This window comes from Littorina saxatilis, linkage group LG4, assembly GCF_037325665.1.
Source record: "Littorina saxatilis isolate snail1 linkage group LG4, US_GU_Lsax_2.0, whole genome shotgun sequence".
Taxonomy (NCBI): Eukaryota; Metazoa; Mollusca; class Gastropoda; order Littorinimorpha; family Littorinidae; genus Littorina; species Littorina saxatilis.
This window is the reverse complement of record NC_090248.1, coordinates 16,018,717-16,036,786: the sequence shown is the minus strand read 5'-3', so window position 1 is coordinate 16,036,786 and position 18,070 is coordinate 16,018,717. Positions and strand designations below refer to the sequence as shown.

General features: G+C 40.2%; 1 protein-coding gene across 3 annotated transcripts in view; it reads right to left on the bottom strand.

Moving 5' to 3' along the window:
• The window catches only part of LOC138964089 (ankyrin repeat domain-containing protein 26-like), a 609,546-nt gene that overhangs the window by 478,779 nt on the left and 112,697 nt on the right, over positions 1 to 18,070 (bottom strand). For all 3 annotated transcript variants that reach the window (XM_070335976.1, XM_070335974.1, XM_070335975.1), the window contains exons 13-15: positions 13,359 to 13,537; positions 3,304 to 3,390; positions 2,827 to 2,895 (exon numbers count right to left, since the gene is read on the bottom strand). In XM_070335976.1, the coding sequence (XP_070192077.1) occupies positions 2,827 to 2,895; positions 3,304 to 3,390; positions 13,359 to 13,537 (335 nt within the window). The remainder of the gene's footprint in view (positions 1 to 2,826; positions 2,896 to 3,303; positions 3,391 to 13,358; positions 13,538 to 18,070) is intronic.

The following is an 18,070-nucleotide window of genomic DNA, read 5'->3' as shown; positions in this document are numbered from 1 at the left end:
AGACAACTATGTGTGGGTAAATAATTGAATAGAAAACTTATGTTTACCATTATCGTTTAAGGAAAGAATAACATTACTTTGTCAGGGCCGGACCAAATGAGTTGTAAGGGGGGGGTTCCTCGTTTTTTTGGGGGGCAAATCAGCGAAGTGGCGAAGCCACAAGCGCGCGCCTGCTTAGCAGGCGCGCGAACTAAGGGGGTCCGGGGGCATGCTCCCCCGGAAACTTTTTGAAAAACGGTTAAAATCTGTGCAATCTGGTGCATTCTGGGCCTTGTTTTGAGGGTTAAGGCCTGTCAGTGTGAGTTGGGGGGGGGGGGGGGGGGGTACCTTTTTCTCATCGGATTGAATAAAATTTGTTAGAGACACACACAAAATTTATTTAAAAAAAACAACAACAAAAAAACACTCAAAGCAAGGTACATGCTTTTTCCAGGGGTGGGGTTCCGGAACCCCTGGAACCCCCCCCTGGGTCCGGCCCTGCTTTGTGGGCGGCATCAATCAAAACACCCATGTCATTCCGGATCATTGACGGACCCGGACATAAACCAATCCTCCATATTACGACCCCTCCATATAACAACCGGATTTCGGTTACATTTTCAAAGTCGTTAGAGAGAGGTACCACTGTATTAATATGACTACTGCCTCAACGTAAAAAGAAACATAAGTTAACTTGAGCTCTCTCTTCTGTCATTGTGCACAAATAAGGGTGTGATGTCTAGTGTGATGACAGACCCTATTATTTCACTCATACTCTTCTCAAAGCAGCTACAAGCCAGCAGTCCTAAGGCTGTGCGAGTCCACATGGGTTGAGTAGAAGTATATGACCTGGAAAGACAGGGGTGCTGAAAGCTAGATGTTTTAACTTGCAAACTGGACTATTGACCCAGAAAAAGTCTGCACAAATGTGTGCTACTCTGTGTGCAAAACCTTCACAAGTAACGAAGAGTATCATAATAATAATAATTGTCAGTAAGTACTGGTGTCACATGACTGATGTGAACCAGTTGATTGGCTAATGGCGATGCGCTAAAACTGTTAGCGCACTCTTGGAGTGCGCTAACTTTTCCTCAGAGCGTATTCTTCCGCCCTTTGCCAAAGCGAGAGTGTACTCTCTTCCTCAGAATTAATTAATGACATGTAGCTTATATTCTCCACAATACCAATGATTATGACCATAAATTTCCTGCTTCTCAATTAAAGCAGAAGTGGGTTTTTTTCTGACAGATTGCATGTGCCTGTGCAATAGTTGCCACTGATCTAAAAATAGAACCCGCTGTGTCTAATTTTTCAGTTTCGACTTGCGAAGATTCCTCTCATAATTATGCCATGTTAGTGGCATGTAGCTTATTATCCACATTACCAAATGATGAGTTAGTAGGCTATACAATTCCCAGCAGCTAACAGAAAACACAAGTGTTATTCCGATAACGTAGCAGCTAGATCAGCACGTAGCAGACTACACTGAAATACGACTGCATCTGTTCAGTAAATGAATGTTTTCCGAATTATTATATCAAGGCAAGAACAATCGGAATCGAAAACGTGTAGGGTTTAGAACGTTCTTACCATATATAAGGTCCTTTGTCGCTGCCCTACACGCCACCAGGCGTGAAAGGCAGTAAGTAAGTAAGTAACCATATATAAGACTTATTACCAGCCTGCCTCATGCGTGCAGACTCAGTGCAACGTGACGAGCAATTTTTGTTTTTGAAATGAGACTCAGTGCAGTGGTTCGATTGCCAGCAGACGACATAAATCCCGCTCAGCAAATTAACATGTTGGGCAAATGTGAACGATAAAACGATGGGGATATAATACGCGTAGGGTTCAGAGCATTCTTGCCGTTCATATTTAGTACCAGACTCCCCGATGAGTGAAGATACCACACGAGAAACATGCCACATTTATTTTGAAAATGTGCTTACCGTCGACCTTGGCAAGGGGCAACACTCTGCACAGTCAATCTGTCGAAGCTCGATGAAGGTTTCGAATCGCAAATAACTAAAGAGCACAGTCCTTTCTCCGAGTTTAAATGAGGTCTCTATGAAAGATCATCACTTTTTAGCTTAACGCTACACTGGAATTTACCAACAGAAATTAAAACAAGAGTTTGCGTGTGACGAAAGCACGACACACTTGAGACAGCCCACACAAAAGTAGATCTGACACAAACCTGACCACACAGTTACGCCTATCCAAATGCGCGTTGCAAAATGTGCGTTTTGAATCTTCTTTTTTCTCTGGCGGTACTGACAATATCGTTATGGAAACAATCCCAGTGCACTAAGGGATTTATAGAGCAAATCTCGAAAATAATTATCGAACTCAGCGCTATGCGCTTCGTTCAATAATGAATTTTCTCGATTTGCTCTATAAATCCTTTAGTGCACTGGGCCTGGGATGTCTCAATAACTTAAATAATAATAATAATAATAATAATAACTGGACATTTTTAAGTGCCTAACCTATGGCTCTAGGCCCTTTACAAAAGAATATATACAGAATAGAACATACAACTACAAGTTTGACATAAAAAAAAGGCTGTTTGTTTACTGAATGGACGACATACAGGTAAGTAGGTCTCAGTGCAATTTTTCAATTGCCACTGGCAGATAGGCTTTGTCAGCACCCCTGTACGCCCCAAGATAGGACAATCTTGTAAAGAGTTCAGCAAAGAAACAAGCTAAAGGGAAAGATGAAATATCTGCGATAGGGACAATGCAAAATCAGCAACATGCATTAGGCTAAAAAAGATGGCTTCATGGTGCAATCAAAAGACTACCCCCCAAAAAAGGCATAATGTAATATACGTGAAATCATTACCTCCTTTAAAACAGAGGCGCTGGCAGCTGGAATAGGCATCTCTTCCACATCACTCTCCCACTCCGTTGGCTAAAAGAATGCAAACAACAAACAGTCAGCAATGTTAATTCCACCTGGATGATAACAGCAGAAACCCAAATCCTAGCGGGGAATCATTGATCATGGTTTCATGGTGCTGATAAATCTGATAGATCTGTACATTCTGCTGAATGGATATGCTATCCTTCACACAGCATATAAAACACATCATCTTGGCCAGTGAATAGCTAGGCACAGGGAGGCATGGCCAGTGGTGTGTAAGCCGGATTGACCTTGGTGACCAAGGGTTGGAGGGAGTCAGGGAGGGTGTGTGTGAGCCGGACTGACCTTGGTGACACAGGGAGGGCATGTGTGACCGGGACTGACCTTGGTGACCAAGGGTTGGAGCGAGTCAGGAAAGGGCGGGACACAGGGAGGGGGTGTGTTAGGGGGACTGACCTTGGTGAACAAGGGTTGCGGAAAGTCAGGAAGGGGTGGGGCGTTCTCTTCAACATCAGTTGTGTCCCAGTCACTGGCATCGTCGGCCTGCAACACAAAGCCGCACTCATTATGCCAGGTCTATGTCAGGCAACACTACTTGCCATGCAAAAAACCACAATTGTGTTATTATCGCAAGAACAATGATGACACAAACATATGGGGATAAATAGATACCTCATATTTACAACTTGGTAAATACATCAGATGAGGGGTTTTAAAGTGAAATTTGTATCCATTACTCTTACATCCTTGTCAGTCATTGACACTAGGAGGGAGGGACAATTATTCACGGTGAGTTCTCCCATTAAATGACCGGTATTGTAAATGTACTGGTAAATGTTACCAGTAGTCAAACTACAGCTACTTGCTCATTAACAACAGACTCTTCAGTTTGAGTAAGTTAAAGGCAAAAAAAAAGCAAATGCTTTATACGACTCCCCTTTGTCATGTCTCATTACAGTGAAACCACATACCCCCCTCCCCTCCCCTCCCCTCCCCCTAATGGATTCCCTCCTGTTTCAGACCCCTACCCTGACCCCAACCCAAAAGAAGAATCACTCTCTTTTAAGACTCCCCCCCCCCCCCCCCCCCCTGCCTACTGCCCCCAATAGAACACTCCCCCTCCCTTTTTAGGACCCTGTTTTCTCAGATTTGTTGTTCTTAACCTCTGTAAATGTACCCATAGTGTACCTCTTTTTTCAGACCTGATTTTCTCAGGGTTATTAAGGTCTCAAAAGGAGGGTTCAACTGTATATGATCAAAAGTATTTGCTGTTCTACCCAAGAGTGTTGATTTCCTACTAATTATTGCCCCAAACTTGATCCTAATGTGACCTGTTACATATCAATTCATTCAGTGATTCAATCCTAAGAATATCCCCAAAACAAACTTGCCCCACCCTGATCCCCCTTCCCGCCACCATCACTAACCTGTTAGTTGTTAACAGGATAGGCACAACACTTTGCTTACAAAAAGTCTCAAAAGTTTGATGTCAACAGATCTAGAAACCTGTCAGTTCGTCATCTTCGGTCATACTGTGTTTGAATTCTTCTTCTTTTTTTTTATCCAAAGAAGTCACAATACCTGAATGAGGGAGCAATGGCGATGGAGGAGGAGGTGGGGGTTCAGTGTTTACAGTTTCCACCACACTGTGTTTATGAGGCTCAAGATGTTTTTCAGGGTTTCTAGGCTAATTGCCCCCCGGACAACTGCCCCCCAATTGCCCCCCGACAACTACCCCCTGGACAATTGCCCCCCTAGGACAATTGCCCCCAATGACTTTGTGTTAGTGAAGGTTGTCTTTGGAGAAAAAAAATGGGGGAAGGGGGGGGGATTTAATTGTTTTGTTGTTTTTGTTGTTATGCAGGCAAGTTAAGTACTTTGATGTCAGTTTATCTGAATGATGATCCCTGATTTTACACACACACACACACAACCATGCACACACCCGCACACACACACACACACACACACACACACACACGCACGTACGCATGCATGCAATCAAGCACTCAATCGGAAAATACAGGATCCCAATCTTGTACTTTGATTAAACAAAATAAGTATTGAACCTACCACACGCACATACTAACGCACGCACACACGCACGCACACACGCAAGCACTCACACACGCACGCACACACATGGACACTTATTTGAGTAAATGTTATGCTTTACCAATTCAAAAGCTGAAATGTAATTGTTCATTTAACAAAAGCATGCATGAACGCACGCTTATCTGTGAGCGTGTTTATATATATACATCTGTATGTGCGTGGGTTCATGCGTGCGTTGATGTGTGTTGACAGTTGTCAGAGAGGGAAGGGGGCAGTTATCCGGGGGGCAGTTGTCCGGGGGGCAATTGTCCTCCCATGGCGGGAGCAGTTGTCCAGGGGGCAATTAGCCTGCTACCGTTTTTCAGCAGTCCTTTTTATTCTTTTTAGGCCTGTTGTCTGGTTACCGTGCCACTTTTGCTTTGTCTGTTGATATGAACATCTGTCTCTAGACCTACTCATACTGAACTACTGTAATTGTAGCACAAGTTTGCAGATCTAAAACTGCACAAGATATCCACTAGGCATATTTAAATTCAGCCCGCAAATCTACTATATAACACATGCTCTTATTGGCTGTTTTGCAAGGTGTGGCTTCATACCCTATCGCACATCAGCCAATCAAAAACAAGAATACCCACTTTCGGGTGACAGCAGACAAACACATGCAACGTATTCAGATCTACATTTCCATATTTGAATCATCTTTCAAAGTAGTTATAAACAAAAGTTATGGCGATTTGAAGTTACTGAATATATAATGAGGCCAGAAATGATTCCAAAGCAATCAACAAAAAGAAGTAAAAAAAGTGCCTTTTTTGACAACAATTCATGTTTTGGTTATGCACAGCTGAAAGAACATAGATCAAAGTATGTCATAGTGTCAAAACACCAAAACACACCTATTAACATTTTGTTGCTAATTTCCATGGGGTTTGCTTACCTTAAAGACGGGTGGGACAGTGCCTACTACAGAATCTAAGTCGACATTTTATGTTGTTATTTACCTGTTGTTATGTTAGACTGTGTGAGTGAACGTCTTGTGCAGTCGAGCGAATGGCGGACAGAATGAAAGTGTTTCATATTATATGTAAATTTATTCAAGTCATTGAATAAATGTTTGGCCATGTTCTTCTGTGTTGCGTTTGATTTAAGACTCAGCTTCTGATGAAGCTACTTTTAAATCTCACGTAATGCAGAGGTTCGTGCACCTTAATAACTCTTGCAAACGAAGTCTGGCGTTTGCTGCTAGCTTAGCAGGATATCGTGTCGTGTGCGCGCACACTCTTAATCCCCACTTCCGAGTGATGCTATGCTCACCAGCTAGCCAGCCATTTTGCAGCCCACCCATCCTCCTTCCTCAGCAGCACCTTACAATAACTAGTCACAGCCTAGTATCATCTTCATAAGACTGACTCTGTAATAGCGGACAGCGCCTGGACTGTGTGAGTGAACGTCTTGTGTAGTCAAGCGAATGGCAGACAGAATGAAAGTGTTTCATATTCTTTGTATATGTAAATTCATTCAAGTTGTTGAATAAATGTTTGGCCTATGTTCTTCTGTGTTGCGTTTGATTTAAAACTTCGCTTAGGACAAGAGATGAATACATGGCGATATTTGCAGTTTTTCAGCAGGGATGGCTACATCGTCCACCCGGTTGCCAGGGGCGAGTAAAAATTCGGCTGGGCTAGTAGAAACTGTTTGGCAGCTCACCCGGTTGGCCAGTCAAAATTCTGGTCAAATGCAAAATAACTTTCGGTGGTACTATCGATTTTCAAAGCCATATAAACAGTACTGCAGACGCAGGAACTTATGTCGTCTGCAAAAACGCAGTCATTTTCTAATGACACGAGAACGAGGCTCCTATCTCAGATGCGCTCCTGACGTTTTATTCGCGCTGCAGACTGCATGGCTATTTCTACTTACCCTACTGATTCCAAACCCGGATCGAAAAATAACTCAAAGACAGAAACCAAACAGAACGCATTTTGGACTGGAGCAACATTTATCGGGCAAGTGAATTTCTTGAAGTTACTCGCCCAGGTGATGAGTGAATTTTTTTAGATTTGGCCATCCCTGCTAAGGCAAACATTTTGTATGTAAAATGTCATTGGTCCTTTAATTATTGGTTGCATTAACTAGCGTAAAGCTATTGTGAGAAAAAGAGCAGCAAACAATGGGACAAACAACGGTTGTACAGTGGAACCAACCCCTCTCTAGCGACCTTGAAAATGTTGACAAAAATCGGTCCTTATGGAAAGGGGTCCTTACAGAGGGAGGGGGCGGGGTCAGGGGGCCACAAAGAAAGTCAGATTTTCTTAAAAAAAGAAAACAGAGAAGTTTGAGTTGCTGACGACCGTTTCCTCAAGAAAACTGCTTCGATTTCATGTTTGACATTGTCCATGGTGTCCACCAGTTCTGGTGCATGTACTACCCTGGCCAAGTTTCCTCTCAAGACATCAAAGAGACCGCCCCATAGGTTAAACTCCCCATAGGTTAAACTCGGTCACTGACCCGGGTGCAGGAAGTGTTTCCTCTCTCAGATATGAAAGGGGAACCACCTCTCATAGCTAAAACTGGGTCAATGACCCCTGGGAAGAAGGTCAGTGTCTATAAACAATTAGGCCACCCAGCTATCACAATGGACCTGCCTTTGATCTCGCCGCACACGCAGATCGGAAAATTCTTTTTTCTGGCAGCCAGGAACCAATCCCAAACCTTTTCATTTACGTCAGAGTATGTTGTCTTCTGCCGCTTTGATCGCATTCGATCGGCATTGTCACCACTTTCCCACCTTTTTAGAATGTTTTCTTTGTCTTGGATAATTCTTTGAATTTGCGATTTTCCAACATCAAGACTTTTTGCAATCGCGATGGCAGTTTCTCCCTTTTTGTGTCACAGTTCACAACAGTCACTCGATTTTCGAGAGTTAAATATTTTATTTTATTTGTAGACGCCATGTCGATCTCCACTGCTCTTCTGTCCAAAGACTGTCTATTCTGACTGAGTTGAACGGTGTATGTTGGTCACGTGAGTTTGTTTTCTCGATGATTGGTTTGTGATGTTTACTCAGCCCACCTCTCAGCGGTTTAGTGCCTTTGCTTACGCGAGACGGTTATAACTGGTTATAACCGGTTTGTCAGTGATGCGTTACGCTGACTGAGAGTCTTGGCTTTGTCTGACAAAGTCGTTACACATTGCAGCTGTTAGGTCGGTCCTTAGACGTTAGAGCGGGGTAGTCGCTACACTGGTGACAACTATATAAGGAAACACATCTGTTAAAAAAAAAAGGGTCGTTGTGGCGGGGTAGTCGTTAGAGAGGGGGATCCTTGTGAGGGGTTCCACTGTAACTACAAGATTGTCATGACCCGGCATGTAGAGGGGTCAGTAAGGTAAGTTTTTGCTGTGTCAAGTAACTTTATCACCACAAAAGAAACAAGAAGAGCAAACGCTCGATCGAGTCACTTTCGCAGTTCTGAATATTATATGAGGCATCAGATGGACAGGAAGAAATTGCTATTCACAACACAATACAGATGTAAATAATTTGATGTAAAGAATAATCCTATAAAGTTTGAATCAAATCCGATGAATAGTTTCAGAGATATGATATTTCAATTTTTTTCCTTCAAGACATACCTGTGACCTTGAAAAAGGTCAAAGGTCACCAAAGCAGACGTCAAAGTGTAGAGGTCACTGGGAGTCACGTTCACATAAAATTTGAGCCCGGTCACTTTTATAGTTTCCGAGAAAAGCCCAACGTTAAGTTGTGTGTTGCCGAACAGAAAAGGCTAGTTATCTCCCTTGTTTTTCTGATAACGTTCGTAAAAGGCTACAGATGTAAATACTTTGATGTAAAGAATAATCCTACAAAGTTTCAATCACATCCGATGAACTTTGTCAAAGATATAAAATGTCTAATTTTTCCTTTGACGCTGACCTGTGACCTTGAAAAAGGTCAAAGGTCAACAAAACCATCGTTAAAGTGTAGAGGTCATTGGAGGTCACGACTAAACAAAATATGAGCCGGATCGCTTTGATAGTTTCCGAGAAAAGTCCAACGTTAAGGTGGTGTCTACGGACGGCCGGCCGGCCGGCCGGCCGGACAGACTAACACTGACCGATTACATAGAGTCACTTTTTCTCAAGTGACTCAAAAATAGATTATTATTAGACACACTTACAGTCATTGCTATCACAGACAACAATATCAAACAAAGGTCCTTGAAAAAGCATAGAAAGGATGTCTTGGAAAAGAATAATAGTCCCCAAGCAGGAAATCACTTCTTATTCCCCCCTCTGCTTCTTTCTCTCTCTAAACATGTAGGGCTAGTTATTTTTCGGTAACTTACCCAACAACCAAAATCACTCACCCAACAACAGGCCTGAATCCTATGGCAATCCGTTTGTAAAGAAATTACGTTTTTTCCTGTTGATCTAAATAATGAATTATTTAACTAAATAATTCATTATATAGCTAAATAATTCATTATTTAACTAAATAATTCATTATTTACACAAAAGTAAAAAGTGTGATTGTTGTAATTAAAGAAATCTTTTATTTACTAAACAATTCATTATTTAATAAAAAAAAATCCATTATTTACTATATAATGCATTATATACTATAGAATGCATTGTATACTATAGAATGCATTGTATACTATAGAATGCATTCTATAATATAGAATGCATTGTATACTATAGAATGCATTGTATACTATAGAATGCATTCTATAATATAGAATGCATTCTATACTATAGAATGCATTGTATACTATAGAATGCATTCTATAATGTAGAATGCATTCTATACTATTAGAATGCATTCTATAATATAGAATGCATTCTATAACGTTACGAAACTACTACAGGACAGCTCCGCATGGCTCTGTCAGGAAAAGAGGGATTTTTGGCAAATATCTGTACTGTTTTCATATTCAATGACATTCTCATTCATGGTCAGCTCTTAGAAAATGTCTCTGACATCCCTTCACAGTAACAGAGAGAGAGAGAGAGAGAGAGAGAGAGAGAGAGAGAGAGAGAGAGAGAGTGAGAGAGAGAGAGAGAGAGAGAGAGAGAGAGAGAGAAACATTGAAACATTGAAACATTGAAACATTGAACTTTATTACAGGAAAGATAGCATTAGGTCCGTAGGACCTTTCTTACAGCTAGTCCTGATCTAAGCAAAATGGTTATAATCGAAATGGGAATACATAGGAACAAACTTTTTATGATGAAACGCAGACACACGCAATAATAGTAATATAAGAATAAGATCATTTTTTATCGACATGTGATATACAGATATACAACCATACATTATCAGAACACACACACACACATATATATACACGCACACGCACACGCACACGCACACGCACACGCACACACACACAGAAGATCAACTAACTTATAAGGCAAGCCAACATAACACGACACACTAACCAAATAAAGGATCAGGTAGCAAAGTTTAAAAAAAAAAAAATAAAAAATAAAAAAAAACGTTCATGACCTAATATATACCATCTTAGATTATGAAGGAATCACCATGCCAATATAAAATGCAGTAATACAATCTTAGATACTAGAAGGAGTAATACACGAGAATGTATTCTTATCACACCAAGTTGACGCAAGACACATACATGCACATTTTCAGAAGGATAAAAGGCACACATACGTTTGAGCAACCAGGCACATTACATTAAAGTGATGTTTGAATGTATTTTTGCAGATGTGTTTTGAATGTTTTAAGGTTACTGGTCGATTTTAAGCATGTAGGTAGGGAGTTCCAGACATAAGCTCCCGAGTATGAAAGACTAGTTTTAAATATGTCAATGCGTGGCTTCGGGCAGGCCAGATTATGCTTGAAAGTGGAATACCGAGAAGGTGTTGATTGAAACAAGTGAGTTAGATATTCGGGTGCTTGGTCATGTAGGATCTTGTGCATGAAAACTGATTTATTAAATAAAAGCTGTTGTTTAAGTTGAGGTATATTGAGGGCTGTCAGTTTTGCGTCAGTAGTTAGTGATGGGTCAGGCAGAATGAGTTTAGCTGACCTACGATGACGAGAATTTATAGTTTTGAATAATGCATCACTACAGCCATCCCAGATGACAGAGGCATAATCAATGTGAGGTTTGATGTGGGCGTTGTAGAACATTTTTCGGGCGTCTAAAGTTATGACTGACTGAAGTTTTGAAAGTAGGAATAAATTTCTTGAAACGCGTTTACACAGATGTACAATGTGGGAATGCCACCTAAGCTTATCATCGATAATCACGCCTAGCAGTTTGTGTTCGCTAACCTTTTCTATTGAGTTTCCGTTGATGGTGAGATCTAGTGAGAGGGGGGACAACTGATGCTTCTGGCGCGTTGTAATTACCATTGATTTAGATTTCAGAGGGTTTAGGACCATGTTGTTTTCAGAGCACCAGAGAGAGAGGGAGAGAGAAAGAGAGAGAGAGAGAGAGAGAGAGAGAGAGAGAGAGAGAGAGAGAGAGAGAGAGGGAGAGAGAGAGAAACAGAGAGAGACAGAGACACAGAGAGACAGAGAGAGAGAGACACACAGAGAGACAGAGAGAGACAGAAACAGAGAGAGAAACCGTGACAGAGAGAGAGAGAGAGAGAGAGAGAGGGAGAGAGAGAGAGGGAGAAAGAGGGAGAGAGAGAGAAACAGAGAGACAGAGACACAGAGAGACAGAGAGACAGAGAGAGCCACACAGAGAGACAGAGAGAGACAGAAACAGAGAGAGAGAAACGGAGAGAGAGAGGGAGAGAGAGACAGACAGACAGAGACAGAGACGGAGAGAGACAGAGAGAGACAGAGACAGAGAGAGACACAGAGAGACAGAGACACTGACACAGTTTAATTGAATAGAGAGAAAGAGAGAGAGGGAGAGAGAGAGGGAGAGAGAGAGAGAGAGAAACATAGAGAGACAGAGACACAGAGAGTTGAGTTTCGTAGCGTTATAGAATGCATTCTATAGTATACAATGCAATTTCTATAGTATAGAATGCATTCTATAGTATTGAATGCATTCTATAGTATAGAATGCATAATGGATTTTTTTTTATTAAATAATGAATTGTTTAGTAAATAAAAGATTTATTTAATTACAACAATCACACTTTTTACTTTTGTGTAAATAATGAATTATTTAGCTATATAATGCATTATTTAGTTAAATAATTCATTATTTAGATCAACAGGAAAAAACGTAATTTCTTTACAAACGGATTGCCATAGAATCCTCGATAGCTCACAGGTTGATGAGCTAGACTTTGAGGGAACTACTTTAGCGATTGAAAAGTTCCGAACACTCTATTGTACGAAATATACATCTCTAGACCAAACAATACATACATAATGCATTTAAACTAGCAACTACAGGCTTGAACACATTAATCTCCATATAAAATCCATGACTTTGGTTGTTTTCTAAATCCAAATCTAACGATCAGTGCAGAGAAACTCGCTTTAGATCTCTTATGAGTGTAAGCAAACTTCCAAGGCAAGTAACTCTCGTACGATAAGAGTAGTTCCCCTTCCAAATTTTCTGAACTGAGTTGCTTGGACAAAAGACTGCAATCCGACGGTTAGTTTTTGATAATATTTCATTTTATAAACAGATCACACGCAACCACGTGCACACATCTCATCAATTTAAAGAATTCACATACAGCGGTTTCATACATTATTTTGCCCCAGAAAACTGAACTTCATACAGTTTTTAACATTGGAACACGGGTGTTAAAGTTTGTCTGCTAGTCCCATTCGAAGAAAGAACATTTTCTAAGCGATACCAAAACATGAACAGAACACACACAATCGGCCTTTACCGCCACAGCAGAATAACAACATAACTGTGTACTTGATTTTAGTCCAAAACAGGAAACTGACAAGAAGTGTTGACAGAATTGAATGATTTTCCTGAACTATACAACCGCGCATTATTCAATTGCCTGCGCAGGTATAGACTGGTTGAGTGAATATGATTCGATCAAACTTTCGCACAAAAATTCCTCTTTTCTTTGAATAACTGAAGAAAGGAGGAATAAAGAGGTTACATACCTCGTTTCAGTGATTATTAAAAATAATGGTCTCAGTTCGCGGTCATGAAAAAGCTCGCTGAAGCTCGCATTTTTCATGATCCGCTAACTTCGACCATTATTTTTAATAATCACTGAGACTGATCGGCATGTAACCTCTACATATACACACACGGAAGTGACTGCTGAGGCCTTTCCACAGAGCTCACCTGCCTTTTACCAAGCATAAGTTCTAAATACTGAGGACAGCAGGCCAGTCCTTGAGGTAAAAGAAATAAAAACATGATAAAAAAATATATGAGCATTTGACTATGCAGCGCATGGCCTGGTGTGAGTGTAGTAGGAAATAAAGTGTATGCATGCATCTTCATGTGTGGATGATATAAGGAAGATTAAGTTGGAACCTTGTTCAGTTTCTTGAGTATGCCAGGCCTGTGGTGGTCAGACTTGACAGTGGAGTCCCATTCGCTGTCCAAGGCAGGTGACGGTGCAACTACAGGCTGCAAATATTTGCTGTCAGACAGGCCTTCACTGATCTCGCTGATGTCATCAACATCCCCCAGCCCAAGGTCTTCCATGAAAACTAACAAACAAACACACACACACACACACACGCAAACACACACACACACACACACACACACACACACACACACACACACACACACACAAAGTAGGCATTAGAGTACAGCACAGGAACCGGCCTTTCACACAATATGGCCACATATCTCATAGTCATTGCCCTGATCAAATGATGATTATAAACAGTTCAATATTCAGATGCATAATTTAAAATTCAATGTTTTAGAAGCCAGATAATATTAGAAGTGCTACAATCTTTGTTTTGTTGCAATCTTCGGTCTTAAAACGTCACACCTTTTTTTTAGTAAACATGACTTCTGATTTTAACTAATAGAAATTCTGTTTGCTGAGAGAAACAAAATTTGTAAAATGTGACGCCGTTCTCACAAAATGATAGATAAGTCACTGGCGGACAGCTGCAATTTGCTTAGCAAACAGAATAAGGTGGCGAGGGTCAATATGGTTGAAACTCACTTTTTTGCTGTTTCGGAGAGAACCTATATGCTTCATTTACCTTATACTGCCTGCATTTAGTCAAAATCATCCTAAAAAAGTGTTAAATTTGATTGTATTGATACCTAACTATCGATCCAAAGCGGCCCTTTCTTGTAAACAAAGGCCACGTTGTCAAACTGATTATTTGCAGAACCTCCCGCTTAATATGTACATCGTTGGAATGGTCAAGGACTAAATTTTGATCTACCGCGCGACTGCACCAAGACTTTCATAGAAACCCAATCATAACGGTTGTAACGGCCAACGAAAAAAATCTTTCTGGTCTCATTTCTATGCTCTTTTATACTATTTCTCACCATTTCATAAGCTATGAAGCATGCATTATTTAGGTTGCTAATGACAAATACCTGTTTTCAGTGTGACAACTTCAACAGTGATTTTCTCAAAATGGCTGACATGCTGTTTAAACTAATGTAACAAAGTCTTTTTTTGTTACCACCCACTTGCAACTTACATCATCTTAAAGAGGGGTTTCTGTAATTTCTTAGCATATACATATCACAGGATGTTAAAAATCAACTTTAATCTATCATTTTGTGAGAACGGGTGACAATTTAAATAGGGGCCATTTTCATAAACTTGACTTCTGTTCTATTTTACATTCAAATAGGCATAAAATATGTCTACCTTGTGTTCATGTAATCAATGCATGTTCTGACATCTTTATGCATGATTTATATTGGAAATGTGTGTGAAATCTAATTTAAAAAGCCATTAAGAATGCTTGAATCAGGTAAGTGAGTGACTCAGAGCAGACAAAAAAAATTCAAAATGGCGAGTCAAACATCAGGTCAATTAAACTTTTCAGTCAGCTGGTAAAGCCGCCGAAAGGAGAAAAATGCATGAAGCAATAAGAGTTTATGATGTATTAAGTAGCGGCCTGAGTGTCTGATGTGTTTCAGCAGTAGTGAGACATTAAGCTCGTATAATCTTATCAACACTCTGGCAAGCAGCCATGCGGGGCCTGCCACTGAATCAAGATTCTTTTGTCCTCTTAACCCCTGTCGTAGCGACATGCATGTGTTCTTTTGGCAAGTGTCTTGTGCAACCATGAAAAAAGCAGAAAATCAAATTTCCCTGACCAGCCGTAACCTCCCAAATATCATACTTAACCTGATACTCTGCTAACTTAGGTCTGGAGGACACAGATACTCATGAGTACAAATCCCTTTATCTCCATAAATCTGATCTTCATCGACAATGTTGAATTTTACTCCTCACTTTCAAGCTTAGATTGGGTTCCAAAAATGAGCGTTGCATCAAAACTGTTCCACTCAAACCTCAACTCAAAACCTTAAATTCCTTGCAAACAAACTCTTTGCGACAATGCATAAATTGTGGGTGTACTCCAGCTACTCGGTACAAAATTTAAGGGCACTCTCATTCTTGTTTGATGCGCATGCGTACTTTGTACTTGATTATTATGCAAATTTCAAGTATGGTTTAACAAACCCCCTTATATTTAAGTACCTTCTTCTGCAATCCTTGCTTCCTACTGAACTCATTTGTTGACTTAAATACTTTTCTAACATTTCCTTGGTTTTACCTGTTGCTAAATTCCACTTCACATATTAGACATGCAAACTCAGGTGGTAACACACAAACACACAATGCAAAAGATCTGCATTCTATTAAAACTAATTAAGTACTCAAATAACAAGAAGAGCAAATGCTCATACGACTCACCTTCGCCATTCGTAAAGAAAATCAGAAAAAAATTGGTGTTTCATAGTTTGTCTTATCTTACATAGGTGAGAGAGACTACCAGTACCAATGCAATAAAGGACCTTCAGTGCACATTGATTAGATTATCTGATTGCTCAGGTGAGTGAAATAAAACATGTCTTAAAAGGAGTAATCTACTAGCTATGACCCCCACCCCCCCCTCCAACAAAAAAGCGCTGTACGTTCCAGCTTCATAAAATTATGTTCAAGAAAACTCCTTAGATCATTTGCTCCGGAACTGCAACGTCGATTTGCCCAAACAAAAAATTCTGGCTCAATATGCGGAAACAGGCTGGTAGTGTCATATTTTTTAAACGGGTTTGGAAGAACTGCTCATAATTTACATAGCACTCCGGCCCTGTTCTTTTTTTCGTCACACCCAAAACCGTTATTTGTTTTGGGCGACGCAGCATTATTATAGTGGATATTTCAGGGGTGAAAATCTTCAGCAAACATTTTCATGCAGTGACTCTCAAATTTGATAAAATCAAGCCAAGTTTTGGTCATGTCTGCTGATAATGAACTTCTACAATGGGCGGTTCTGGTGAGGTTATGCCCCCTCTTTCTTTCGACATATGAATCCTAATACTCACCAATTACTCAGGTGAGTCAAAAAGCATTAGAATTTTTACGTTATCTAAAATGTGTATGAATGAATGAAAGAAATAAGGAATGGAGGAATCAACCAATCAATCAATCAATCAAAATGAAAAACAGGCAAGAACAACAAAAACACTAAACTCTAATACTTTACAACCGAAGTGAAATGTATAGAAATTTGAAAATACACTTAATTCTCTTAATTCTCTTTATTTATATAGCGCCTTATCCGAAGTTCAAAGCGCTTTATGCCGTGTGAGATGGAATTTTTTACACAATATATCACGCATTCACATCGACCAGCAAACCTCAAGCCTGTTAGGCGAATGTTCACCTTTCGCGGCCTTTATTCCAAGTCACACGGGTATTTGATGGACATTTTTATCTATGCCTATACAATTTTGCCAGGAAAGACCCTTTTGTCAATCGTGGGATCTTTAACGTGCACACCCCAATATAGTGTACACGAAGGGACCTCGGTTTTTCGTCTCATCCGAAAGACTAGCACTTGAACCCACCATCTAGGTTAGGAAAGGGGGGAGAAAATAGCGGCCCGACCCAGGGTCGAACACGCAACCTCTCGATTCCGAGCGCAAGTGCGTTGCCACTCGGCCACCCAGTCCACTTCATAAAATGAGACAGAGTACAGGAAAAGCTGGTATAAGTAGCACAACAGTCACTTTCAAGTTTTGTGCTGAAAACCACACGAAGTCAAAATCCATGTAAAACCAAAAAAACTACAAAACTACAAACAAAAGGAACAAACTCTAGCTTATTTTGCTTACAACCCTGTATCCTTGTGCACAATTTCTGGGGGTGGATTTGTGTGTGTTAATGTGTGGCTGTGTGTGTCTCTGCCTGATGCACACATGATCATCGTGACATGTCTATCTACTTTTAAATATTAACGAGAATAACTTAGTTCATATGAATTACATTTTCTTCAGTTAAAAGCTGTTCTGAGACCATTATCTACAAGCATGATGACATAAGACACAAATGTATTTACTTTTCTAAACACAATTTGAGGATCACAAATTTAAAGTATTTTTTAATTATCTTTTTCATTCATAAATCTTTTGGGGTCAAAATCATTATATTGCAGGCATGCAACATTAATATAACAGCAGAATTACTATAATTAAACTATGAAATTACAAAACAAATCATAAATTGAAACCTAGAAAAATGAAGAGTCTACTAGTTGATTCTAACAAAATATATGGCCAAGGAAATATTTGTTTTCTTGTCCCATCATATTCTTTTCACCAAGGGTATTTAAACATGAAAGAGGTAACAATTAGTGGAAATGACATGGACAACTTCTCAATTTTGGGGGATAGTACACAGAAACAGCACATGCATATTTGGTGACCACTGGAAAACTGATAGATTCATGGCCTTTCGACCAAGCAACCTGTTATAGAAGTTACACTCATAATCATAACAAAGGTAACGGTAATGACAGTCCAAGAAGCTTCTTCTTCTTCTGCGTTCGTGGGCTGAAACTCCCACGTACACTCGTGTTTTTGCACGAGTGGAATTTTACGTGTATGACCGTTTTTACCCCGCCATTTAGGCAGCCATACGCCGCTTTCGGAGTATGCATGCTGGGTATTTTCGTGTTTCTATAACCCACCGAACTCTGACATGGATTACAGGATCTTTTCCGTGAGCACTTGGTCTTGTGCTT